The sequence below is a fragment of the Mchenga conophoros genome, linkage group LG11 (genome assembly GCF_057382185.1).
Source record: "Mchenga conophoros isolate Kocher_MC1m ecotype Shallow Benthic linkage group LG11, M_conophoros_male_GT1.1, whole genome shotgun sequence".
Classification (NCBI taxonomy): Eukaryota; Metazoa; Chordata; class Actinopteri; order Cichliformes; family Cichlidae; genus Mchenga; species Mchenga conophoros.
In genome coordinates, this window is record NC_140536.1 from 19,858,269 (window position 1) to 19,885,927 (window position 27,659).

The 27,659-nt window shown below is 38.2% G+C and overlaps 2 protein-coding genes across 3 annotated transcripts; both read right to left on the bottom strand.

The window, feature by feature from the left end:
• Positions 1–631: 631 nt before the first annotated feature.
• Positions 632–26,318, bottom strand: drd2l (dopamine receptor D2 like). Of its 2 annotated transcripts, none has more exons than XM_085291383.1 (8): positions 25,935–26,318; positions 8,487–8,882; positions 7,043–7,152; positions 5,612–5,748; positions 3,891–4,105; positions 3,508–3,588; positions 3,071–3,425; positions 632–1,681 (listed from the first exon to the last, which is right to left on the bottom strand). In XM_085291383.1, the coding sequence occupies exons 2-8, from the start codon at positions 8,856–8,858 to the stop codon at positions 1,485–1,487; spliced, it is 1,467 nt and encodes a 488-aa protein (XP_085147509.1). In that variant the 5' UTR covers positions 8,859–8,882; positions 25,935–26,318; the 3' UTR covers positions 632–1,484. The 2 variants fall into 2 exon arrangements, with proteins under 2 accessions (XP_085147509.1, XP_085147508.1); XM_085291382.1 differs by having other exon boundaries at positions 3,505–3,588.
• On the bottom strand, positions 16,053–17,801 carry LOC146563963 (protein FAM200C-like). The gene has a single exon (XM_085290198.1). It carries the CDS (start codon positions 17,799–17,801, stop codon positions 16,053–16,055), a length of 1,749 nt encoding a protein of 582 aa, XP_085146324.1.
• Positions 26,319–27,659: the final 1,341 nt, after the last annotated feature.

The window sequence follows — 27,659 nt, forward strand, 5'->3', positions numbered from 1 at the left end:
TAACCTGCAGAGATTTCAGAAAGTTATGAACCAAAAAATAGTTCATGCATGAACCTCCCTGAAAAAACTTTGTGGTGTTCAGAAGTGCTGGAAAGCAGACTGATTTAATCTTTTTCACATCCTTTGACCCTTAGCACAAAGAACAACATGCATATTTCTTAAAATATCAAATGGTCCATTCATTTTCTTGATCATTTGTCCAGTTTGGGGTTTCACAACATGGCACACCTTAGACAGATTACAAGTGTATCACAGGGCCAACACAGAGAGACTGACCATGTTGACATTTACTCCTCCCAATTTAGAATCACCAGTTAATCTAACATGCATGTCTCTGGACTGTAGTCGGAAGCTTGGGTACCTGGAGGGAGTCCACCCAGGCACAGTGAAAACATACAAATTTCATACCAAATGGCCCCAGATGGCTGATGGAGTCCTGTCTCACTACACAAGACTTTAAACAGTCACCATCCCTGTGACACTGACACAGGATGTAAGTTGTACTTTACAATCAAGTAGGGAAAGGACTGGCCTATACAGTGGAAGTGATTGTATTTTTTTGCACTGTAATTTGACAAAAAAGTATATTTTTCCATTGCATAAGATGGTAGTGATTTTAAAACAACACAAGTAATGGATGAAAATGATTTTTATTTGATTATTTGTACATCCCACAAAACTTTAAAGCAAAGTCTACAACACTCACCTTTACATTTATAAACAACTTATTTAGAGAAAGACCTGTACATATTAAAATGCATGAAAGCTGTCTTGACTGTTACTGCTCAGTCACCAAATCAATAATTGTTACACAATGCAATGGGGATTTTTTTTAAAAGACGTATGAAACATTATTGATCATTGGCTGTCAGAGTTTTAAGCTGTACGCAAGCTGTTTTCCCCCCTTTCCCCTGACTTATTCCAGTCCTCTGGGAAAGACAAGCACATGTAAACTGATAAGGTGCTTTTTGTCAGTGATACAAGAAAATACAAGTACGACTTAAGTCTTCCAGTAAATTGGAAAAACAGTCACGTTTCTTGGAGTCCAAATTACACTAAGTTTTTGAGTCAAGCTGCTGCTCTGAGATTCCCGGTCCTCAGTAATTCTCTTGACAAGCGTATTATCTGTACAACGCAGCACACGTCTTCTTTTCTTTGAATATCTCCCGCTTGTTTGTGTTTTGTGCACCTGTCTTCTACTTGTCACACGCTTTTTTGTGATTGCCTCCTAGTTTCTTTCTTCAGTCTTGTGTAAGCTATTTGTTACATTTCTCTTGTCATTCACTTTCTGAAAAGTTTGTCCCACTTCGACTTATCAGCTGTCCACTCTTTTGTCTCACTTCCCATCTCTGCACATCAAACCTGCCACACACTTCTTTATCTTTGCTTCTTACTCAGCTCTTTCTCACCTCAGAACTCAAATTGATGTCAGGCGTTTTTATTTTTTTTATTTTTGGACAACTGACACCTCTCATCCTTTTGGACTAGCAGTGCAGGATCTTGATGAAGGCTTTGCGAAATTCAATGTTGAAAGTGGTGTATATGACAGGGTTGACGGCACTGTTGAGGTATCCCAGCCAGGTAACGGCGCTGTACAGGGAGGGTGAGATGCAGCAGCTTCTGCAGTGGGCCTTCAGTACATGGGTCAGAAAGAAAGGCAGCCAGCAGATAATGAACACACCTTTGAAAGAAAGACAAGACGGGGGTTATGTCTTTGTGTGTCACAGAAATCATTCAAGGATGTAATTTATTAAATATCTTGTCTACTTGTACATTTGTAGTTTGCACACCCTCATAAAACCACTGAGTCAGTAAATACACAGACAGAGGATATCATCTATCCCAGTTTCAGAGTCAGAACTGCCAAATGTCATAAATCACACAACAAAAATGAGCTTGGTGAGAAAAATACAATCAAGTCAGAAGTCATAAATAATAAAGGCCATAAAAACTGCTGCTGTGAATGCTAACATTCATCACTGTTTCTCCAACTGACATAAGGAAAACTTGCTCCAAATTTACATTTAAAATCTTTCATCTGGAGAAATCAAATTATTTTCAGTTATTCAGAATAAAGCCCTCGGGACACATTTCATCTAGATTTTTCTTCATTCTGCCAAAGGTGATTGCATTTCCTTTTGCGATACAGAACTGGCTCAAGGGAATTATTGTACAGTAAACATCTACAGTCACCTTTTATGTATTAAAAAACATTTCATGATTGCTGGTTTTAACCCATATTTTTGGTTTAATTTTTATTTAGTCTTTTATTGCTCTCTGTATGCAATCTCAGCAAACTTGTGAAAATACCTAAATAAGATGAAGGCATCTGAGCAAATGTGATGATACATGGGACAAGCTACAATCAGCTAGGAGTACCCTCTCCCGTGGAGCCATCTCAGGAGACAGACACCTCTGCTTTTAAAGATAAGACAAGAAACTTTCCCTTTTCATAAAGTTTATAGTTAAAGCTGGATTAAATATCCATGAACGTTCCTTTAGTTATGCTGCTATAGGTTTAGACTGCTGCGGGACTTAATGTGATGCATGAGCACTTCTTCCACTCTCACTTTTCACTCTCCACAAGTTTATATACCAGCACACACACATAGACCAAAAAAGACAACAAACATGCAACAGGACAAAGCATGGAGACAAAGAACAAAGAAATATCATTAATCAATGTCATCATATGTTTGTCTAATCACTCTCATGTTTTGTGTTTTGTCCTGTTTCTCTGTGTTTTACTTTTTCTCTTCTCATTAACCTCCGTCACTTGATTGATGCAGTACTGAATACCTTATAGTACACATTGGCGCTATATAAATAAGCCTTAATTAAATTTAATTAACTTTGTTCTGTTAGCTTAGATGTGTTCTGTGCCTTCACTAGATATAGAAGAATATCTTGAAAAACAATGTCATAGAGACTTAGGAATGGTCTGGCTTTCAGGTAGAAAGAGTTTGTGAATGCACCAGTGCACAGTGTGACAAACTACAAGTGAAGATTGAGCATGCACACGTGGTGCAGAGAACACCTCATTAATAAGTCTGCATTTCCCACTGCTTACCGAGCACAATAGCAAGCATCTGAGTCGCCTTTCTCTCCTTCTGCTGTGACAGCCTCCCTCTCACCCTTTCCTTGGTGATGCCCCATTTCTCTTTGCCTGCACTGCGCTCCCTCCATCCCTCACGGCCCCTCATGCCATCCTCAAGGGTGGGAGGACGAGGTGTCAGAGCCGATCGTGTCACGGTTGAGGGGAGAACAGGAGCAGGTCCAACCGAGATGGACAGGGAGATCCGGGGTCGTCCAGATTTCGAAGAGGCCTGAGGAGGAGGCGGAGGAGCCAGACCTTGCTCATTCTGTGGCAGGAAATGACCTGGCTCCACTTCAAGAGGGTGAACCACCGCCTCTTTAACCAGGCTCTGTGTGAGAATTACATAAAAATGACAATAAAAAGAGAATCTGTTTGGACTGAGTGCTGGCTTAAGTTATGACCCTCACCACTTTCTTGCGCTGTGGGGTTGCAGAGGCAGGTCTCAGGATCAGGGTGCACAGCTTCACATCTTCTGGTTGTGTACACTTATTCTGAAATGGAAGAATGCCATGTATATTGAAAAGAAAAGATAATGCAAAAAAGAACTGGAAACTGATATCTCACAGTAAAATATATTTGCTGGTAGGATAAGAATCTAGTGTCATCTTATGGAAATTACACTGTGCATGAGATGAAGTGTGTGTATCTGAAGTTACAAAAGTGTTTTTCAAATATGATGAAGACTGTTGTTGACTTCATCTAAACTTTCTATCTCGTTACAATTGCAAAATGGCTGGAAGAAAACTCAAACTTGACTCAAGCTTGATAAACATTAGTTTGGTATGAAATCTACCTTCCTGTGTCGGTGACCTTCTGCTTCAGCCGCACCTTGCGCAAGCAAACCGTGTCTGCGTGGCGGGGCAGTGCGTCTGCCACGTTTGCGCAGCACCAGGCAGATCTGCGCGTACACCAGCAATGTTACAATGAAGGGAACGTAGAAGGAGGCCACAGATGAGTACACCACAAATGCCGGGTCTGCAAAGCTGCACATGGTGCCTTCACGATTAGCTAATGTGCAGCAGAAAAAAAGAAAAAGGGCAAAGAATGGATATAGTACAGAAGCCTTTAGGGATAATTGCAAGATTTATCTGTCTATGTGTAAAGTACAAAGGCAAAAGGCAAGAGAGGTTAACCTAGGATTTAAACTGGTGCAGAATTTAACTATTATCAGAGCAATCATAAAGACAAGTGAGATGGCACTCAAGTTATCCTAAATAGGAATCTGTGGCTCTGCTACCCTAAAAACTGATGAACAGTCCATCTTAGAAACATGAATCAGTTCTGTTGCACTGATGCACAGTTGAGGTTGGCGGTGGGCAAATCTACTCTATGATAATCATAGTAAAGATGTATGGAAGAGTACAACATATTCAATTATTCTGTATTAAAGGTGCTGTTAACTTTGGTCATCTGTTTCCATTCGTTGTCAGCTGTAATAACCATCAGTTGAATTTACCATTAAACTCATTCATTTCTTCTTGATCTTGAAACTTTTTGGACACCATGTTAAAAATGTTAACTCATGAAGTAAAACGCTGTTTTCATTGGCGTTTCATCAAACCTACATTTGCAAATGGTAAATGGCCTGTATTTGTATAGCGCTTTTACTAGTCCTGCCTAGGGACCCCAAAGCGCTTTACACACCCAGTCATCCACCCATTCACACACTGGTGGAGGCAAGCTACAGTTGTAGACACAGCTGCCCTGGGGCAGACTGACAGAAACGAGGCTGCCATGTCGCGCCACTTCTGGCCAACACCAGTAGGCGGTAGGCTCGAACCGGCAACCTTCCGATTACAAGGCGAACTCCCAACTCATGAGCCATGGGTCGCTTTGCAAGCCACCAATGATGCAATGTGATCCTTTACATTCAAACGCTGGCGCTGGAACTGAATGAAAAGCAATGCACAGAGCACCTTTCAAATGCCGTGCTGTAATCTACGAGCAACACATTTCTGGGGAGAGAGAATATTTTTCACAGTTTGACTTACATCATTTGGTATCTTGCTGCATTTGGACCCACAACTGAGGCTGCCGGATGCCTCTTGCTCACCCTCGCATTACTCTATGTTTCCCCACTTATTCTCAAGTGGCCGCCTTTGAGTTCAGTGTGAGTGCTTTGAAAGCTGAAGTCCTTCATCACCAACTCGTGCTCACTGCAGAGTCAAATGGACTAGACAGCACCAATTCCCAGTGTTTATAGATAAGGAGGTCGGGGTCTGCATGTAACTAGAGGTGGAGTTGGACTATGCTTCTCTACCTCATAGCTCTCCAATAAGGTTAGCTGCTGGGCACCTTCCCTACTGCTACTACTGTGAGACAATTTTAACCATCGATGATGCCAACATATTGAAATGTCACAGCATTATATTTTTAAAAGACGAATAATCAAATTTAAAGACAGTTTGGAAAGACTGTTTTTGTATTAAAAAAAAGAAACAGTTCTATAATTTTAAAGAAAACAATTTACAGCTGAGCACTGAAAAAGTCAAAAAGTATCAGATGACCCTTTACCAGTGTTGTTCAGCCCAAACAGTAAAGGGCAGGAGATGGCAAAAGAAAGGAACCACACAACCGAAATCATCACCGCCACCCTCCTCCTGGAGCTGTATCTGGTGTTGTAGAGCAATGGCATTGCCACCGCTGTATATCTGCAACAATACATACACACAGACACATTAACGCGCCTCCTACACGTTAACTTATGGTTGTGTCTTGACATGCACGTCAATGCAGAGGAAACAAATGTATTTCTGCACCTAATTGACCTCCTAGGACCTGGCGTCCACATATGTGGACATCACATTTTGGGTTGTGCAGACCAAAATATTAAATGTTGCTCCACAAGGGCCTGATATCCATTTACAAGGACATTATGCTGCCACTGTTCAATTGAAAACAAATGCCCTCATATGTGGATTTCATTTTTGTCAGAAACAAAAATCAGGTAAAATATAAAAATCAGGCAATTCTTTGTTTTTACATTCATCAGGTCCCAAACAGCCCAAATAGCAAAGTTCAATTTTGGAACATGAAGCCTAAAGTAAAATACAAAATAATGACTCCACACTAGCTGCACAATCATTATCTAGATTTGTCCTATTTCTTGTTTTGCAGAATACACTGGATGACTTTGCATACAAAGTGCTCGAGTTAATTAAATCACAGCACTTTACCTCACCCCTGTGTCCTTGTAATGGGTCACTTTGGGGGCTTTAAGCCCTGACAGCTTTGCTACTGAATTATATATAAATTACTCTCTGTGGATTCAACAAAAACAATTTAGAGACTATCCTTAGATGCTATAAAAAAATTACACAAGACCAAAGTGGTGCAGTCTAAATGTGTTACTTTGTCAGAAGAATTAGGACCCAATTGCAGACTGTCTGCCCGCTGGGTGTCTGGCCACCTCTCGCCGGACCATTAAGAGGGCATCAGGTGAGGTGGAACACTTAATCAGGTTTTTTATATGGTTCCACTAAAGCAAATACTAATTAGGGTTGCAACTGTGAAAACCTGTCATTACAAGGTGGACAGATAGATGACTGCAGCAGAAAGAAGTTTTTATTTGGCTACTCAGTGACAGCTGGATGATGGCAATGCAGTTTTTAGTGGGGTTTGTATAGGTAATGTATGTATATGCATGCTCTTTGGTTAGCGTTTATTTGCATAACCCAGCCAAAAAAAAATATAAAGGTCAAGATTAGGTGGAAGAAATACCATACTGATTTACTGTCATGTTATTTGGTTAAAAATGACATATAATTTCAACTAGTTTATAACAGAATAACTTGTTCTCCTGCTGAAAGGGAATTCTCAAGAGGAAGATAAATTGTTAGAATAGAAGTGAGGTGAGCTCAACAATAAGAGGAGACACAAAGAGAAAAGAGAACAAACAAGCAGTAAAGGTGATAATGTGAGAGTAATTTTTAGGCAAGTGTCCACCTGTCGATGCTGATGGCGCAGAGGTTGAGGATACTGGCTGTGCACATCATGACGTCCAGGGTGAGCAGGATGTCACAGTGGATGAGGCTGAATCGCCATTCTCCTACCACCTTCAACAAAGCAAATGAGTTTTACTCACTCATAACTCACTTTCATTTTTTTAACCTGGTATCACATTTTGTACATTTTTATTCATGTGCAGCACATCAATATTAACCAGGCTGGTTCAAACTTTTGCTTCTTATTGGATAATTCAATATTTAATTTGAGTTTTAATAGTTTAATAAAGATCATTACTTCCTTTTGAAATTTAACTACAAAGACTGTCAGAAAGAAAAAGACAAAGGATTTGTGTTTACCTACTAAATAATGCAGAAATAAGTATTTTGCACTCTAACAGTGACTGCTGTGCACCAAAGGATTTAAAAATAATAATTCAAGTAAGTCCCTTGGATCTAAAAAAAAACAATAATTATTCTTGACTAAAACAGAGTAACAGTATTTATAATTATTAAATAATTAATCAGTGATATAATCAATAGCCAATCTGATATGTGACAAAGGTATGTGTTATTTAATAGCCAAAAATGCCAAAACACTTATTGATTCAATCTTTCTTTGAGTAGGTTATAATAAAATAAAGATAAGGAACCATGTAACATTACGTTGACTGATCTTGTAAATGTGAGTGGGTATTTTTGTGTTGTTTGAAGTTCAAAAAGAGGACCCAATATACAGAACACAGAGGCATCACCTACACAAACAAAAAGATAACTTTAATTAAACTCAGGACAAACAAAGGGATATGGTAGGACAGAAAGTGCCCGGAGAACTGATGACAACTAAGACAAATTTCAGAATTCAAAAGAAAAAAAAAATCAAGCAGAATAACTAACAGAAAGAAAGAAAAAATAGAATTAAAACAAAGGAAGCATAATAAGCAAAGATACACAACGGAAGCTTTTCTCCCCTTTTGTTAATAAAACACAAAAGGCAAACCAAAATGTGAGAAGACCTGACAGGTTATTCCAAAAGAATATGCGCATTATTAATAAGTCCTATTATTTTCTTGATTACCATACCAATCTTATCCATAATGTTGTTCTGGTAACTTCATACTAACAAAAATGTATTTGTATTGTTCATTTTCAACCAGCAGTCCACAAACCAAAGCTACTGAAATTACTATAAGAAGCTAGACAAAACAGCATATGTGAAATTCTGGAAGGCTGGTTATCAGTCGGCTCATATTCTTATCTAATATATTACTGGTCTCATTTGCTTTGTGTTTGTTCGAAAAAGGCTGAAAACTACCGAACACTCTTATCCTCTTGATTTCCATTGCATCTAAGGATTTGATTCTCTGTTTTTTTTTTTTGTCTTTCTTCTGAACCACAAAAAATTAAACAAGAAAAGACGGGAAAACAAACACAAGTGCACACACCTCCAGGTATACGCCCCAAGGCATGACCAGCGTGGCCAGCAGCAGGTCAGAAACAGCCAGTGAGACGATGAGGTAGTTGGTGGTGGTCTGCAGGGCACGTTCTCGAGACACCGCCACGCACACCAGCACATTACCAAACACCACGCAGAAGATCAGGAGGACTAACAGCACCGCATAGAAGTTGTATGGTGGAGAGTAGGGTGAAGCAGAGCTGGTGCAGTTGGTGGAAGTCAGCAAAGAGGAAGAGGATGTGGGGAAGGATATGGGGGAGTACGAGGGGTCATTGGTGACATAGACAGAGAAATTATGTTCAAGGGAAGAGAGAGGGAAGGAGGGGGAGGAGGTGTCGTCTGACTTGTTGGGTAAAGTCATCTTGCTCCAGTGAACATGGTCAGGCTGAAAATTAATGACACAAAAAAGCAGGAGAAACATAATTACTGTGGGGCCCTTCATGGCCCACTGTGCATTTGATTCTGTCTTTTAAAATAGATCCAAAGATGAGTGGCTACTTTTTCTGACAGGAAAGGAGAACGAAGGAACGCTTATTATTGGAACTTTGTCTTTGGTCTCACCTCAGACAGACAGCTTTGTAACCACACAAAGGGCACAGAGTAAAGGAAAATCATTGGATACTGCACACTCAGTTTTTTATGTTAGTTTTTAGTTAGTTAGTTTTGACGCTCCCATTATTGCCTGGATTTCTTCCCGCTGCTGTCTGCAGGTGGTTATGCTGCCAGAAAAGGTGCTACGCAATGTTTTCTTGTAAAAAGGAAAACTTATTTAGCTAATCATATTTCTTATATCACAGACAATCAACTTCCATTTAATCCTATAATGCCCTTTGTATCATATATGATATATGAGTTTCTGAGACCTCTATCTCATCAACATGATCAACACTTGCCATACTTTCAAAATGTTATGGACAAAATTCTCCTTTTTTGTATAAAATTAACATTGTTTTTAACAAAAAGTTGCCAAAAATGCCCAATGTATCAAATGTGATACAAAAATATATATAATAAATATGTAATAAAAATATATCATACGCAACATGATACAGCAAAAAGAAATTGTGGATTTTGTTATAAGGGTTAATAAACATCTAAATTCCAAAGAATTTGAATTTTCTGGCTGTTTTCGATAGGTTGGGTCTTACAGGGTTAAAAATTATGCAAAGACAGTGTTAAAAATACTGCAAATCATTCTGGGTTTATGTCTGTATATGAATTAAGAAAGCTGAGGCCCAAAGCAAAGCAGCATCTCTTTGTGTTTCTCTAATGGCTGTCAGTAATAAATATTAACTATGAGACCCAACTTTATTCCTTGATTTTCTATCTCTTGGCAGCAAAAAATTTATTGTTCTGAAAGCATTAATATATGATCCTAAAACACAAACCCCACACTGTAATTGGTGATGTGATCAAATTTTTACCAAGCCTATGTTTCAAATCTGTTTTTATATTCAATCTTTACTCTCAAACTCTTAAACAACAGGAAGTCTGCAGCTGCCAGAGCAAAAACTAAAACAGTCAGGAGCAGGTTATGGTCCGAGGGGGTTAAAAATCAGATGGAAGCCCCACCCCACGTTTTCACTAATTCTTTTATTTACAGCATGTTTTAAGTGTGATATAGATTCTCTGCTGGGGGTGTACCTTTTATATGTGTAGCTTCCTAAAACCACATGAAACACAAACTGTGCATTGCACTGTCAGAGGAATACGTTCAAATTAGTTTGATGCTGTAGAAACCGTATAAAATGTTAGCGTACTTCATTCTAATCTGCTGCTCGAACTCTTTTACACCACTAACCTGCAACCTTTGGAACACAGGATAATGTCTCTGTGTTTTCTGTGGAAAAAGAGTAATATGATCCATGAATTCAGCTTTTAGATTGATTCGTTGCTGCCAACATGACACCTTTCATGTAAACGCATAGGGGAAATTAGACATGCACGAGTTAAAGCAAGCCATCTACTAATTGGAAGATCGATTGTTCAATTCCTGCCTGCTCCAGTGTGCATGCAGTATGCTTGTGCAAGATACTGAACCACAAGTTGCTCTCCAAACCATCCATCAGAGTATTTGCTAGAAAGCACTTAAGTGTAGGAAAAAAGTGCTTGTGTATATGAGGTATTTTGTTTAAAGCCTTTTTAGTAGAGGAGAGTGCTATAGAAGAACCACTTACCACTTACATGTGTAATGTAATACTAACTGAACATCCTAATACTCACTGACCAGCATGCTTCTGAATTAATGACGACACACACACACACACACACACACACACACACACACACACACACACACACTTCATATATAAACTATAATTGCACTGTGACAGCTTATAGCATTTATAAGCCGTATGGATGCTCATCACTGAGTCAGTATTCTGTTTGTTCTGACATGCCTTCCACCCATGAAAGTTTTAACACAGTCAGTCATATTTGATCAATTATGTATGTATTATCAGTGTTCAATACACAAAGGTTTTACCTACATAACCTGTCCATAGCATAAAAAGAATTATTGATGTTAGGTCAGTGAGAGAAACACTAATCCACATGTGCAATGCATGCATCAGTGTGTTGGGTGAGCTGTGTGAAAACATTAGTTTATTAATTGCCTCGTTTTTGTTTGTATTTTTAGGATGCATTATTCACTGACTGCTCTCTATAAGCCATGCTCTCCCTTTGGCGATATTGATGCACAGTGGTACTGTAATCCACAACTAGTTGATGTAATTCAATTTGAAGGGTGAACTAAGGACGGTGCAATTCTTTTGACCAAAGGGCCATCAGGAGTAGGGTGTTTGTGCAAGCTGTTGCTCAAACCCAGTTTGTGGGCTGTACAGAATAATTCATGAGAAATTGCTCAGAAACAAAGTAATGCTCCATATTTTTGGGGGGAAGAAATGTGGATTGTTGTCAGCATACAGATGAAGTGCTGAGAAATTGATTTATGCTGCACAAGTTTTGCATCATAATGTTACAATCTTTATGAGAAAAAAACCCTGTCAATTGGGTTTCATGTGAAGACTTTATTTTAATGTCACACTGAATCTGATGGCAGGTTATGTTCTGTAAATGACGCAAATGACAAGCATGTTCTTTAGGAATCTTTGTTTTTAGGGGAATCATTAGACTCAGCACCCCAGTATCCTGAAATGACATGTAACACTCATTTGTGTGCCATCAAAAGAATTTATTGTTTGCTGAATGTGGTTTACAACCCAGTAGTGTCGACTGATGACGATCTTAATCATGAGCCGCACCCTAATCCTTACCATAAAATGACATCTGAGATCTCAAAACATCAACATCAAAGATGACTTTACTGACACAATGTACAGCTTATCACTATATCCAACAATAACAAAGCCAAGCAGAATAACATCACATAGCGCCACTATTATTGACAACATTTTTACTAATGTCATGGATTTCCAAATTAATAGTGGTCTGCTTGTCTGTGATATAACTGACCACTTACCAGTTTTTACTTTGTGTGACTGTGATTTAAAAAAAATAGATACCAAGATCATGATAGCAAAGCGAACAATAAATGAAGAAGCAATTCATGCCTTCAATTTCGATTTAGCACAACAAGATTGGAGTTCGGTGTATGAAGAGTCAGATGTGGACAAGGCTTATGATAATTTTCTAGATATTTTTACTATGTGGTACAATAAACATTGTCCTGTAAACGAACACATGACAAAGAAAAAAAAGATAAAAAGTCCTTGGCTCACAAAAGGAATTATTAATGCTTGCAAAAAGAAAAACAATCTGTATAAACAGTTTATCAAAGTAAAAACAAAAGAAGTGGAACAAAGATATAAAGCATAATAGAAATAAATTGACTGATATTATAAGAACGAGCAAACAACTTTATTATAGAAGAAGATTATATGAAAATAAAAACTATATAAAAGGAACTTGGGATGTGTTAAACAACTTAATTAAACAAGGATCTTCTGGAACATCATATCCTGAATATTTTACTGATACAAATGGTGAAAATCACAACATGAGTAATATTGTCGATGGGTTCAATAAATTCTTCATAAATGTTGGCCCTGAACTAGCAGCGGACATCCCGTGTCATAAAAATGAAAATATCAGTAATATAAAATCAAATCCCTTTTCACTGTTCCTCTCAGCTACAAATGAGCAAGAAGTAATAAATATCACATTAAAATGTAAAAGTAAGTCTTCAATGGATTATCATGACATAAATATGTCTGTAGTTAAACAGGTTATTCTGAATATTGCTAGTCCCTTAACATATATCTGTAATTTATCATTTCAGTCCGGTTGTTTTCCAAAAAAAATGAAAATTGCGAAAGTAATACCACTATATAAAAGTAATGACAAACACAGTTTTACCAATTATAGGCCTATTTCTCTACTGCCTCAATTCTCAAAAATTCTAGAAAAACTTTTTAATTCAAGATTAGAAAAATTCCTTGAAAAACATCAAATAATAAATGTTGGTCAGTATGGTTTCAGAACGCAAAGAACCACTTCAATGGCGATAATTGAGGCAGTAGAAGAAATTACTGATACACTGGATAAAAATAAATATGCAGTTGGTATTTTTGTTGACCTCAAAAAGGCCTTCGACACAATCAATCACTCAATTTTACTGGATAAATTGGAAAGATATGGTATTCGAGGGAAAGCTGGTAACTGGTTAAAAAGTTACCTAACAGGTCGGGAACAATATGTTAGCATAGGGCATTACCATTCAGAGAAACTTGGTATTACATGTGGTGTTCCCCAAGGGTCAGTGTTGGGACCAAAACTTTTCAATGTATACATAAATGATATTTTTGATGTTTCTCAAGTACTTAAACTCATACTGTTCGCAGATGACACCAACATATTTTTCAGTAGCGATGATTATACTGATCTTGTAATGACTGTAAACAGGGAGCTAAAATTAATTAAAAAAATGGATGGACATAAATAAATTATCATTAAATATAAATAAAACTAAAGCAATGTTTTTTGGTAATTTAAAATATAATATAGAATTACCAATTATCATTGAAGGTGTACCAATTGATAATGTGAGTGAAAACAAATTTTTGGGAGTTATAATTGATAACAAAATTTCATGGAAACCCCACGTCAGACACATAAAAACCAAAATTTCCAGAAGCCTCGCAGTTTTGAACAAAGTGAAACAATTCCTTGATAAAGATGCACTTCGTACTCTGTACTGTACCCTGGTTCTTCCATATCTTACATATTGTGTGGAAGTGTGGGGAAATACATATAAAAATACAACTAATCCATTAGTCACAGTACAGAAACGAGCACTGCGTATTATTCATAAGGCTGGTTATCTAGATCATACTCACAAATTCTTTCTTCAGGCAAAGTTACTTAAATTCCAGGATCTGGTTAATTACAATACATCCATAATTTTGTATAAAGCTTTTACTAAACTTTTACCGGCAAATTTACAAACTAGATTTGAAATTCGAGAAAAGGTTTATAATGTGAGAGGCTTTGGAGAATTCAAATTACCCAGAACTCGAACAACCCGTAAAGGCTTTTGTGTGTCTGTATGTGGTGTGAAAATCTGGAACAGTCTGAGTTTACAATTGAAACAATGCAAAAATATTCATAGATTTAAATTTCTCTACAAACAGTTGGTCTGGTCACAGTATACTCAATGATGCTTTTAGTGTGCTCTGTAATGTCTGTCCTCTTACCATTGCTGGTATGGATTCCAAAATAAAAAATAAAAAATAAAGTGTGCGTATGTATGTACATATATGTACTTGTGTGTGTAGATATATATGTATGTATATGTATGTGTGTTTGTTACTTGTAGTTATTACTGCCTGTTACCTGTGGTAATGCAATTTATAATTTATATATTCTGTATTCAGTTATGAAGGCTCTAATTGTTGGTTGCGAGCTGCCGCTTAGATGCTTGTATCTGCCCGGGGCTGTTGATGGCTCTGTATGCAATGATGGGCGTAGCTGCGGGAAGTTTATTGTTTTTTTTTGTTGATGAGTGAGTATAGGGGTGGGATTTAATAAGTTTTCTTCGTCCCACTCCTTTTTCAGGCAAGTTTTGTTTTTTGTTTTGTGTATTTTATGTTCAATATAGGTATTTGTTGTGCCTGAAAATGAATAAATAAATGAAAAATGAATGAATGAAAGAGCAAGATGCCCCAAGACAGAGTGCAAAACTAGGAAAAAAGCTATTTGCCAGTGACAGACTGCAGAGCTTCTGTAAAGCTGCTGAAGCACTGCAATAATAAGAATGAGAAGATGAAGTCTTCAAACAATGCTGGGGCATATTTTGTCCCAAGCAACTGATTGTTTATTTTATTTTTTTCTTGAACTGAACTACAAACGTTACATTGAACCTCGAATACTTTTAACACAAATTATCAAGAAAAAGATTTAACTTGCGAGGAATATTTCATGACTAATAATCTGATCACAACAAACATTTCCCAGAAGCTTTAGTCACAGAATTATCTCCTGTTTTTAAGCAAAGTAATTCTTGTCTTGCAATCCAAACAAAGTGAGACCTTGGGCTAAAGATGCATCATAGTGTAAAGAATCAGCTATGTTCAGCTATGTCGTTTTAAGAGAGGGAGCACATCACATTGATAGCTGGGATAAATAAAATGACATCTGAGATCTCAAAACATAGCCACGACTCATGAAACAGCAGGCTATTAGACACAGCAAATGAGTAAATGAATTTTAAACCTATTTGAAACAGAAAGAGAACTTTTTCTGTTGTTTTTGTTGCAGTTTTTTGCAGAAAAAAAATCTTAAAACCAATTCCAGAGGGAGTCTGTCGCAGAGAACAACCTTAGCTTTGTCGTTTACTAAAACAGACAAATATTTAGCTTTAGACAAAAGAAGGAACGCAATACGCTTAATTAATGAAAACATTAGTAACAACACATCTCATCTAAACTAGCCTTTTCTTTGAAACATGCGATTAGTAGCCTGGCACTGATGTCTTTTTGCAGAGAGGAGACATGATATAGATATATAAGAACTTCTCTTCCCCTCGCTTACAAGTCTTTGGCTCTCTTCTGTTACACTCAAACACAGAGGCTGTACGACAGCATGCAAAAAGCTGCATGAAATATTTATCGGCAACAGGAAGTTGAAACGGACTACTGACTGGCAGCATCACAGTTTGAATTTTCTTGTTAGTCCATGAATGAATTAAGTGAGACTTTTACCACCTTAGCACCACCCGCTCCGTCATGAGCATCACATTACAATTACTGACTGACTCTGACCTCTACTCTGCATTGTTAATCAACCCATATCCTAGACAAGTTCAACTGAACAAATCAATAGACCAGTGGTTCTTAACCTTGTTGGAGGTACCGAACCCCACCAGTTTCATGTGCGCATTCACCGAACCCCTCTTTAGTGAAATTTTTTTTTTTTTTTCAAATTCAAGACATGTTTTTTTACTGGTGCACAAAATGAGCCGTACATGAACATCACCTTGTTCAAAGAACAAAACCAACACAATGCATGAACTTACAACAAATTACATACCTGCAAATCAGTGTGACTTCTGCTGTTGCCTTTGAGAGACCAGTTCAGATATGCGTGGCTTCACCTTGGCAAGTGCCAGTCTCATGTCATTTTCACAGAAAAGTCTGTTCCTTTTCTTCGTTTTTATGTCCAGCATCGTCGAAAAGGATTGCTCGCAAAGATATGTTGTAACAAATGGTATAAAAAAATCCAGGGCTTTCTTAGCAATAATTGGATACTTGTCCATTTGTCGACACCAAAACGTTGAGAGTGTTGTTGTTCTGAAGAGTTGCTGTTGAACCTGGCTCTGCTGAATTTCAATGATTTCGTCAAGGTATTCATCATTGACATCTGTTGTCTCAACAGCAAACGTGAACGGCTGTCTCACCCATGCTGGATATGACTCTCTTGTAGGGAAATATCTGTCGAGAGACTTTGCAAGCTCATCTAAGTGCGTTGCAATTGTTTGCTTCAGTTCCGTGGATACAGAAACATCTCCGATTCCAGACACATCTTCGACCTTACTTACACAGTTGTCCAGAAGGGGGAAGTTTGCAAAGTTGTTGTTCTCTGTTCGTCGTTTCCATAACGTTAGCTTTTTTTGAAAAGCCTTCAGGTGTTCTTCCGCTTCTATGATATTGACTCCACCACCCTGCATCTGCTGATTGAGATGATTGAGAGCTGCGAATATATCAGCCATGTACGCTAAAATGAGAATGAACTCAGGATTTTTGAAGCAATCTGCATGACAGTGTTGGTGCTCTTGCAAAAACAGGGCTAATTCCACACGCATGGCAAAAACACGATTCAGCACCTGTCCCCGGGATAACCACCGAACATTAGAATGGTACAGAAGTACCTCGAATTCAGAGCCCATTTCTTTACACAGCTCACTGAAGATGCGGTGCCTCAGAGCACTATTTCGCACATAGTTCACACATTCCACCACTGTTTTTAATACTTCTGCCATTTTTGGAGGCAAGGTTTTTGTTGCCAATGCATGCCTGTGCAAAATACAATGAGTCACAATGACGTGTGGTGCATTGGCTTTTACTAGCGCACCAAAACCAGAGTTTATTCCCAGCATGACGGGAGCTCCATCTGTACAAACTGCAGAAACCATGTCCCATGAAAGATTGTTGTCTCCGAAGAAGTCATCCACAAGCTTCTTCACATCGGCTGCCTTAGTTGTTGTTGTAAGAGGCTTACAAAATAAAAAATCTTCTTTTATCATGTCATCTTTCACATAGCGCACAAAAACAGTAAGCTGGCTTAGATTAGCAACGTCTGTGCTCTCATCGAGCTGAAGGCTGAATTTTGCCGGGCTTGAAATCAGATCGGCGACTACTTGAGCCAAGATGTCTTTACTCATGTCTTCTATTCTGTCGCTGACTGTGTCATTTGAAAGAGGAATTTGTGATAATTTACCTTCGGCCGCTGTTCCGAGTATCAGATTTGCCATCTTTAACGCGGCTGGTTTCACGAGTGTTTCACCAATGGTGTGTGGCTTGCCCTGCTTTGCGATCAGGTAAGCAACTTCGTACGATGCTGTGAGGATCGGTTTGTTAACGGGTACAAATCCAAGAGCAGGCAGAGTGGGCCTTTCATCGAATCTGGCTCTCTTCACCTTGAATTCAGCAAGTGTTGTGTTCTTGTATTCCCCGTCTCCATGCAGCTTCAAGAAGTGTTCCTTTAGTTTTGCCGGTGCGAGACTAGAGTTGCTCAACTTGGCGTTGCAAATCATGCAGATAGGACGCTCACTCCCATCACGTTCCATGATACATGTAAATCCATATTGTACATATTCGTCCAACCACTTTCTTTTTTTGCCCGACATAGTTAGTATGGATTAAAATGTTTAAAAAAAATCACGCGAAGTACTACCACGACATTCACATGTTGACTACTGCGCGCGCTACATTCCCCGCAGCCCTGATTGGCCAAGCAGTGTAGCATGATCGTCTGCAGCCAGTGATGGCCAGAAGGGGGCGTGTCATCACAAATTTACACGATAATTCGGGCGTGGCTGGACCTCTGCGACCTCCGCAGTGGAGGCTCTGCCGAACCCCTGAGACCGACTCACCGAACCCCTAGGGTTCGATCGAACCCAGGTTAAGAACCACTGCAATAGACAAACCACTGGCAACAGCATCTAAAGACATCTCAAGTGATTGATTTCACAAGATACAATCAGAGATCTATATGGCAAATTTCCAACCCCCTTGACAATATGAATAGTATAAAAGGTGGGTTTGGTGAGTACATCTAAGCAACATTATCACCTTGAATTAAATTTCTGTCTTTTAGCCTTGATTTAGCCTAACTGGTGCAAGGGAGCCAGCCCAGCGCCAGTCCTACACAGCACATCACTAACCTTTTTAACCTGCACTAAACTTCTTAACACATATTTTATGCAAACACAAAATTACTATGATTCAGTTAGTTTTTCAAAACATTCAAAAAGAAACTTGATTCAGCAACAGAACATGCATAGATCTAAAATCTGGTTTAAAAACTCCAAAATGAATTAGCACATGACATAAGATTTTAAAATCTAGTTTATAAAATTGCAGTCCTTTCCTTTGAAAATAGTTTCATCTCCCTCCCCTGTCCTCTCTTTCTTACAATTTTCTGTATCACTCAGGGTTTCACAATAACATGTTTTTCCCACTCAGAATGTGCCTGCCACTTTAAAAAGGCACCTCTTCTGCCTATATACTGAAGTACCACAACCACAAGTTTATATCTGCATGATGTGCTCTAGGTGTAAGCAGGCCATGGGATGTCATTATTTTCTTATTACTGAGTAACTATCTCCATGCAGTCACTGGAAGCACATGAAAAATTCATTCATTCGACAGTATCAGCCTGCCTATCAGATTTTATTGCTCATTAACTGAAATTGTCGGATTGCTGTTCTGGATTGATCTGACCCACTGTAACCTCTGTATTTGTGTGTGTGTGTGTGTGTGTGTGTGTGTGTGTGTGTGTGTGTGTGTGTGTGTGTGTGTGTGTGTGTGTGTGTAGTAAATGCTGTAAAATATGCAGGAAAAACAATGTTTTTTTTCATTCAAGACAATTTGTAGAATCAGCTGCAACATAAATTGCAATAAGATGATTGACAGATCATGGAAAAACTCTTTAGTTGCTATCTTCACTTGCTCACTAGAGAATCACCTGTTTGCAGTACAGATTCTCAGCCAATTTCCTTGACATCTTTACCTGTTTTTGAGCTCACTCTCTCAACACCAAACACTTAAAGCAAGAATATTTAATTAAAACATTTGTTCTTCAAAATAAACAACTTTCCTGCAGTCATATTTGAGCAACTGTAAACCGAGCTCATCTTACCTCAGTCTCTTTCACAAATTAGTTTAAAAACATCAAAGAGCAAGATGCCCCAAGACAGAGTGCAAAACTAGGAAAAAAGCTATTTGCCAGTGACAGACTGCAGAGCTTCTGTAAAGCTGCTGAAGCACTGCAATAATAAGAATGAGAAGATGAAGTCTTCAAACAATGCTGGGGCATATTTTGTCCCAAGCAACTGATTGTTTATTTTATTAAATTTTTTTCTTGAACTGAACTACAAAAGTTACATTGAACCTCGAATACTTTTAACACAAATTACTAAGAAAAAGATTTAACTTGCGAGGAATATTTCATGACTAACAATCTAATCACAACATAAACATTTCCCAGAAGCTTTAGTCACAGAATTATCTCCTGTTTTTAAGCAAAGTAATTCTTGTTTTGCAATCCAAACACAAAGTGAGACTTTGGGCTAAAGATGCATCATAGTGTAAAGAATCAGCTATGTTCAGCTATGTCGTTTTAAGAGAGGGAGCACATCACATTGATAGCTGGGAAAAATAATACCAAAATTTAAAATGTTGCACCTACTGCAACAGGGTGGTGAAAAAAATGTGCCTCAAAGCCTAAAATCATAATTAATGTGTGATTGATAAAAACATTGATGAAAACATGAAAACTCCATGTGACCATGACAGATTCTTCTATAAACCCAGATAATGGCCTTTCATTAACTCTAACATGCCTATTCACTCAAAAATGTGTTTTCATGAAGATCTCTGGGCAAGACATACATATGTATTCATTCCGTATTTTTCAATTTGTGATGATAAGAAGATGTAATTATAAGAACTGTTTATTTTTAATGAATATCTTTGTGGAAAAATCCCTATGAAGAACATTTATGTCTAAAAACACGCCTATCTAAGAAAAGCAACATAAAATTAACATTCAATAAAAGATTTATTTGCAATTAAACGTTTTTATAAACTTCTGAAAAGATTATTTTTATTCATTATTTTATATTATTTATTTCAGTGTTTGTGAATACCACTGATGTCTCAACCATTTTCTCATAAAACAGTCAACTTCTGCAATGTGAAACATAACAAGATATTAATTAAAATGTAAAAAATACAAGCAGGATACAAAAGGAGAGCCTCAGTGGTTAAAATTATGAATAAGTACACCTATTTGGCTCTGTCTAGTACATGTTGTTAGACCTACTGCCAAACTAAAGTGATAAATTGGGCAGATTTTCAGTGATTGGAATTAAAAGGCCGCCATTAATCAGTGCATTGGTTTTACTTCACATTACCGTGCAATCATGTCTGCTAGCATAAACTCTTTTTCACAGAGAAAAGCAAACCATGCATATATAAATACAGCAGCCTGGTTCCCTAAGGTTCCCACTTAGTACAAGCTCGACAACTTCTGGAAATGGATGTTTGTATAACTTGCATATTTATCATCTTGAATTGAAATGATAAAGTAACTTCTAAGCTTATCACTTTGTCCCAGTGGTGTATATTTTCTCTGATTCATTTTTATTTACGCTCACTGGCCACCTTATTTGTGTAGCAATTCAAGTCCTCGTCAACACAGCTATGTAATCAGCCAATCACATGGCAGCAACTCGATGCATTTAGATATAGAAGCAAAGTTAATACAACCGGCTGAAGTTCAAACTGAGCACCCGAATGAGGAAGAAAGATGACTTTGAATGTACACTCAACAAAAATATAAACGCAACACCTTTGTTACTGCTCCCATTCCCCATGGGATGGACGTAGAGACCTAAAATTCATTCCAGATACACAATACGGCGACGAGCTGGAGTCAGGTCAAGACCCCGATGAGGACGACGGGCATGCAGTTGAGCGTCCCTGAGACGGTTTCTGACAGTTTGTGCAGAAATTGTTTGGTTGTGCAAACCAATTGTTCCAGCAGCTGTCTGGGTGGCTGGTCTCAGACGATCTTGGAGGTGAACCTGCTGGATGTGGAGGTCCTGGGCTGGTGTGGTTACACGAGGTCTGCGGTTGTGAGGCCGGTTGGATGTGCTGCCATATTCTCTGAAACGCCTGTGGAGACGGCTTATGGTTGAGAAATGAAGATTCAATGCACGGGCGACAGATCTGGTTGACATTCCTGCTGTCAGCATGTCAATTGCACACTCCCTCATTGCTTGTGGCATCTGTGGCATTTTGCTGTGAGACAAAACTGCACATTCCAGGGTGGCCTTTTGTTGTGGGCAGTCTGAGGTACACCTGTGCACTACTCATGATGTCAGATCAGCATCCTGATGTGGCACACCTGTGAGGTGGGATGGATTATCTCAATATAGCAGATGTGCCCACTACCACACATTTGGACTGATTTGTGACCACTGTTTGGGAAGGATGGTTATATTGTGTATCTGGAATGAATTTTAGGTCTCTACGTCCATCCCATGGGGAATGGGAGCAGTAACAAAGGTGTTGCGTTTATATTTTTGTTGAGTGTAGAATGGGTTTTGGTCCCAGACTTTCTAGAGAACAATCTGAGAAGAGAAAATATACAATAAGAACAGCTCTCTGGGCAAAAAAATCCTTGTTGATAACAGAGGTGAGATGAGAATAGATTGCTTTGAGCTGAGAGGAAGATAACAGTAACTCAAATAACCAGTTGTTACAACCAAGGCAGCAGAAGAGCATTTAATCTTGAAGCCCCAGCATACTAAGTATTGTTTTTAGCCAGATCCATCTTCTGTTTCAAATAGGACAACATGCCTTGTCACAATGCTCAAATCATCTCAAACTGGTTTCTTGAACGTTACAATGAGTTCACTGTACTCAGATGGAAGATTCACATTATCGACGTGAAGCTGACAAATCTGCAGCAACTGTCTGATGCCATCATCTCAATATGGACCAAAATCTCTGAGGAATGTTTTAAACACCTTTTTGAATCCCTACCACAAAGGATTAAGGCCATTACTAGTTATGTGTGCGTCATAAAGTGTCCTGTGAGTGTATTTACTCACTATAAATGACAATTACAGCCAGAAAAGCATCCATCCTCTTCTCCTAATCAAATTCAGGGTTGCAAGTGGGCTAGAGCATATCCCAGGGTGAGAGGAGCCATACACTGTACATATTACCAGTCTAACACAGAGAGACAGAGAGCCATTCACACCTACGGCCACTTTAGAATCAACAGTTAACCTTATGTGCACATCTTTGGACTGCTGGAGGAAACAAGAGTACCTGAAGAAACTCACACAGACACAGGGAGAACATCCAAACTCAACACAGCCACGAATCCTGGAATCAATCCCAGGATCATCTTGCTGTGAGGCAACAGTGCTAACCATTGCACCACCATGCACCCTATTTTTGACAAACACAGATGAGCAATGCCACAAAGCACTGAAAATGGAAATATAAAACAAGTGAAAAAGTGTAGAAAAAGTGGAAGTTGGTTTGAAATCCTTTCCAGTTAATATTATTGTAGTGAAAGACGTCTTATTTGACTTACCTTAATACAATTAAGAGTATCACAACAAAAATTAAAGTTGTTTCCAGATAAAAAGTTAACAATGTGGTGGTTTTCAGATTTGTACCGCAGAAGTATCTAATCCTGATTTAAGAATTTGAGCGCATTTGTCAAACTGTAATGAGACAGTTATGTTCGTGCAAGAAGCAACAAAGTGAGACACCCCAGATGTTTCTTGCTAAAAACACAGAAGCCAAAAAACACTCAGCTGTGATTCAAGCAGCTGTTATGATGCAGCACCTTTGACAGTGTTGCTCATTAAAACCTTGATTTACTTTGTGCAGATTCACATCCATGATGTGTAAACTGAGTCTGAGCAACATGAAACCTCGCTCTCTCACATTCATAGAAAATTTTGTGAGAAAACATGGTTGCACTAAAAAGCAGAGTTATACATTTCAAATTCAGAAAGAAGCATCAAACAGACACAATGCGCTTGAAGATAAAAACGTGTGAGGCCACTACATGTAACATAAAGCAAGAGCCAATTTAAAAAGGAAAATTAATTCAAAATCTGATTAATCTCTTTTTTATTAGTGAGCTTAATTTAGATTACTGTGGTGGTTTTTCAACTGTTTTATTATGAACTAAGACAAAGTAACCAGCTTCATCTCATCTGCCCCCAACCCAGCCTCAGGCTCCACATTTGGGCCATGAGTGCTTCGATGGACCACATGTTTAAACATTCATGAGTTAAAATGCATAATTAAACATGGATGGAAACCTGTTTTCCCATATGGTGCGCTACAGGATGTAATGAGACTGATGTGAAAAGACATCAGTAAATTGATCCTGCAGGTTACATTTAGTTTAGTTTGACTCTAATTAACAGGGAAAAAGTAAGCACAGGTAACAGATGTTTTTTTTTTTTTTTTTAAATATTATGAACTAATGATACCCAATTGTTGCTGCAACAGTCAAGTTTGTTACTTTTTGTGGGCTATGTAATCAGATTCCAAGTAGCAGTTTTACTACATTATTTAATCAGCTCACTCTTTCAAAACCATGCTGAGTGATGCCCTTGTTGTCCCAACTCAGTAACATTCACAAGCCCTTTTCTCTCTTATCTCCCTCTCCTCCTGCCCAATCTCCTGTTTCTCTTCCTCTGCTGGTTGCTCCTCTCTGGAGATGCTTGACAGGTCTATTACATTCTTGGCCTTGCCTGCCCCCAATTCAACGGCAAAAAAATACGCATAGAAGAGAAAGAAAAAAAAATATGCGTTCAAATTTTCCCTCAGCTTTACTAAGGCTGTGAGTTGGCCTGCTATAAATCTTTTATTTCTTTCACTGAGAGGGAGGAACAAGTCCCAGCCACTGGGAATGGTACAGATGTTCAGCTGCAGTATAATCAGCTCTCTGCTGAGATGAGGCCAGTAAATATTCAGCGTCTTAACCCTACTTCAGCTCCCAATTACTCCCTGAACTCCCTTGCCTCCTTTTTTCATATGTTTTTAAGGAGCAGTTATTGACTTTTGGAAACAAATAAAATCACAGCATGGTTTATTTGTGTATTTTGTTACACAGTGGAGAAAAAAATAATAATTTTTAGTACTTAATTGAGCCACGAAAGAAAAAAAAATATAGATATAGATATAAGTCATTAGTATATTAGTGCTGCAATAGGGATTCACAGCCCCCTGTGGTAATATATGGTCAGTCAATAAGTAATAAGAATCTTGTGTGTGGTAGAAATACCAATAAATTGATTAGCAAGTGGGAGAAGGAATAATTTGCACCAATGTGGCACATGAGAGTGTTGCATGAGAAGATGTGATCCCCGGGTGACGCTCCACACCAAAAATAAACATCTTCTATTCAAGAAGCGATTTGACATCTTCTCCATCTTCTCCATCTTTTATTTAAAATGAGACACTGCAGCGTTTGGAAGCCACTTCTAAGCGACTGCTGAGGATAAACAGTTTCAGTGTGAACAGACTGATAACTGCATCCTCTCCATTTCATTAAGAGTCAAATTTGATTTGTCAAAGTGCCCATATGGCACAAACATTTAAAGTGTAGACATAACCAGGGTTTGCTCCTGTTTACACACTTAACCACCCGTCCCCTGCCAAATCTACAAATTTTCACCATTCTAAAATGCACATTTGAGGGAATACAGCATTACTGAAACACACCCTTCAGCTGTTGAGAGAACTCTAAACAAATCTAATGCCACTTTGCAACCACTAGAGGGTATCCCAAATGAGAACTTCAGATTTACAGTAAGATCTGTTTCTGCAATTCATTTGGAGGCAAGTTGATTTTATTTCTGCAACACCCGAAGACTGAGGTAAAAAAAAAAAAAAACAAAAAAAAAACCAACCTATAATAAATGAAAATATGGTAAAGTTGACAATCATGCTCAGACTCTCCAATAACAAACTAAGGTGAGTAAATAAATTCACAATTTCAAGCAACCTAGAAGAATAGTTACAGGCTAAAATAACATTACAAACATCTTTTACCGAGATATCTGAAAATACATCGGCAGAAAAAAAAAAGAATGTAAACTATATAATACTGTGAATCATACAGCTACTGGAGTCTTTCTATAAGACTTTCTTTGACAGGACTATTATGGAACAGAGCGACTGAATATGTAGTTTTTGCAATCAGCATCATTATTATTATTATTTTAATAACGGAAACAGGAAAACTTCAGTGTATTTATGAAAAAAAAATGAAAGCATTAAATGAGCAATAATACGAGACATACCTTTTGAGGCATGCCTTGACTTTATTTTGAATTCCGGGTAATAAGCACTTATACACTCCAAACACGTATTAACCCAAAATCCAAGCCGTGATTTTATTTCAAAAATAAAATGTCACCATGCCCCTGCTGGCGTTCATCCGCAAAACGAACTTGTCAATCTTCTATATTGGAACCAAGAAAAATCATGAAAAATCACAGAAAAGCGTTGAAAGCATGGCAACAAGTTCCCCTTAAGACGCTGCCAGTCCTATCTGAACTGACAAAGGTTTCTATATTTAAAAGATAAAATAAAAAAAAATAAAAAAGAAAGAATAAATCTGCTTTTCAATTTGGTTTAAAGCGGTTACTTACCCTATGGTGCTTCAGGTGCTCACATTTAGCTTCGCTCTCCTCTCAGGAACAGCACTGGCGAGAAATTGGCTGTCCGTCCGCGGCATCCAATCAACAATTTACGGCAGACCTTCCCCTAGATTGACCTCAGTCGGTGGGCGTAAACACCATCAGGGGTAAAGTCCCCCTCCTCTGTCGGGTCAGTGCTGCGGGGGTCTGACAGGAGATGGAGGACGATGGAAACAGTTTGAGGAGAGAAGAAGAAGACGGAGAGGAGAGGAGGGGTTCGTGTAGGTTTCACAGTTTCAGTTAAGAAATAAATCACAGAGCCAACTTGCGCTCACAGCAGACAGACTGTAATTCCATTGGTTCCGGTTGATATTAAGGGGCGGTGCAAAAACCAAATCGCGCCCAGTATTTATATTTCTGTTCTATCATTTTAACTGTGTGGTTTGCGCAATGTTGTTTTCTGCAATTGCTTATTTTAGTTTACAGCACAGGGTAATTTGATTAATAATGAATGCAGAGTAAGTTAAGTGCATAGTTTATTTATTTTTTAAATTTATTATTATTTTTTCCATTAATTCATATTCACCCAGCCCTAAGAAAGAAAATGGTGAACAGAAATCAGGGCTATAATATTACTATCCAGTGTTGGGTGGCATTACCAGTGTTGGTTACCAGTGTTGAGTGGTGTGTTGTTATATTCCAAGCTCCTATTAAAAAGTAATTAATTCTATTTCAATTTTATTTTATTTATAAAGCGTCAATTCACAATATTTGCCGCATGGTGTGTATTATAGATTATAGGTTAAAGACCCTAAGATATTAGAAAGAGAAGAAAACCTCAACAATAAAAGGCATTTGGAAGCATTTGGCAGCCATGGTGAAGATAAAACTAAGTTTTAACAAGAAGAAACCTTCAGCAGAACCAGGCTCAGTGAGGGGCAGCCATCCGCCATGACTGGTTGGAGGTGAAAGAGAGGTAGAGCAGCAAGAGACATGACAAAAAGCACTCTATGGGAGAGAGAGAGTTCAATCATTACTACAGTTTAAATGCAAATTTTGTGAAGAAACACAAAGAGATTGAAAAGAAATGCTTAGTCATGGGAAGTAAGCAGCAGTGGGATTCTTTACTGGTAAGAATAAGCTTGTTCATTTACCTCATGAGAAACAGCTTCAGCCAAACAAAAAGCTTCTCCTCAGCAGGCCTTGCAACCAGTGTAATGGAAATACTTGTAGGTACTTCTTCAAAATGTAAACCTCCTCAACATCCGAGAGACATTTTTCATAACCTCAGCACAGAATGATGTGAATACACCCGTCCTCTCTGCCGTCACATTAGTTGACCTGACTGACACAATCATACCTTGCAGTAGTACTAAAGTCTATCTTTTCATATTGTATTTATTATTTATGTGTACCAAGGAGGCAGGGAGAGACAGAAATATTGCATTTTGTCTTTTGTCACAAGAAAAGAAATGTGGAAGCATATTTAACAGAACTCATCTGAAAATGTAACTAAAGCACAGATAACAGCATAATACCTGTTATAACAATAAAGTAATCTGAGCATTCAAATGCATTACTTTGGAACAGTGTTGAGTGTGCCACATTATACCAATACTAATACTGTATTCAGATGGAGAATCAGATAAGATCATCATATCATATATATCATTTAAATATAAACTAATAACATCTTCAGCCAACAAAAACAAATAACTACGAACAGTAACTTCCTTG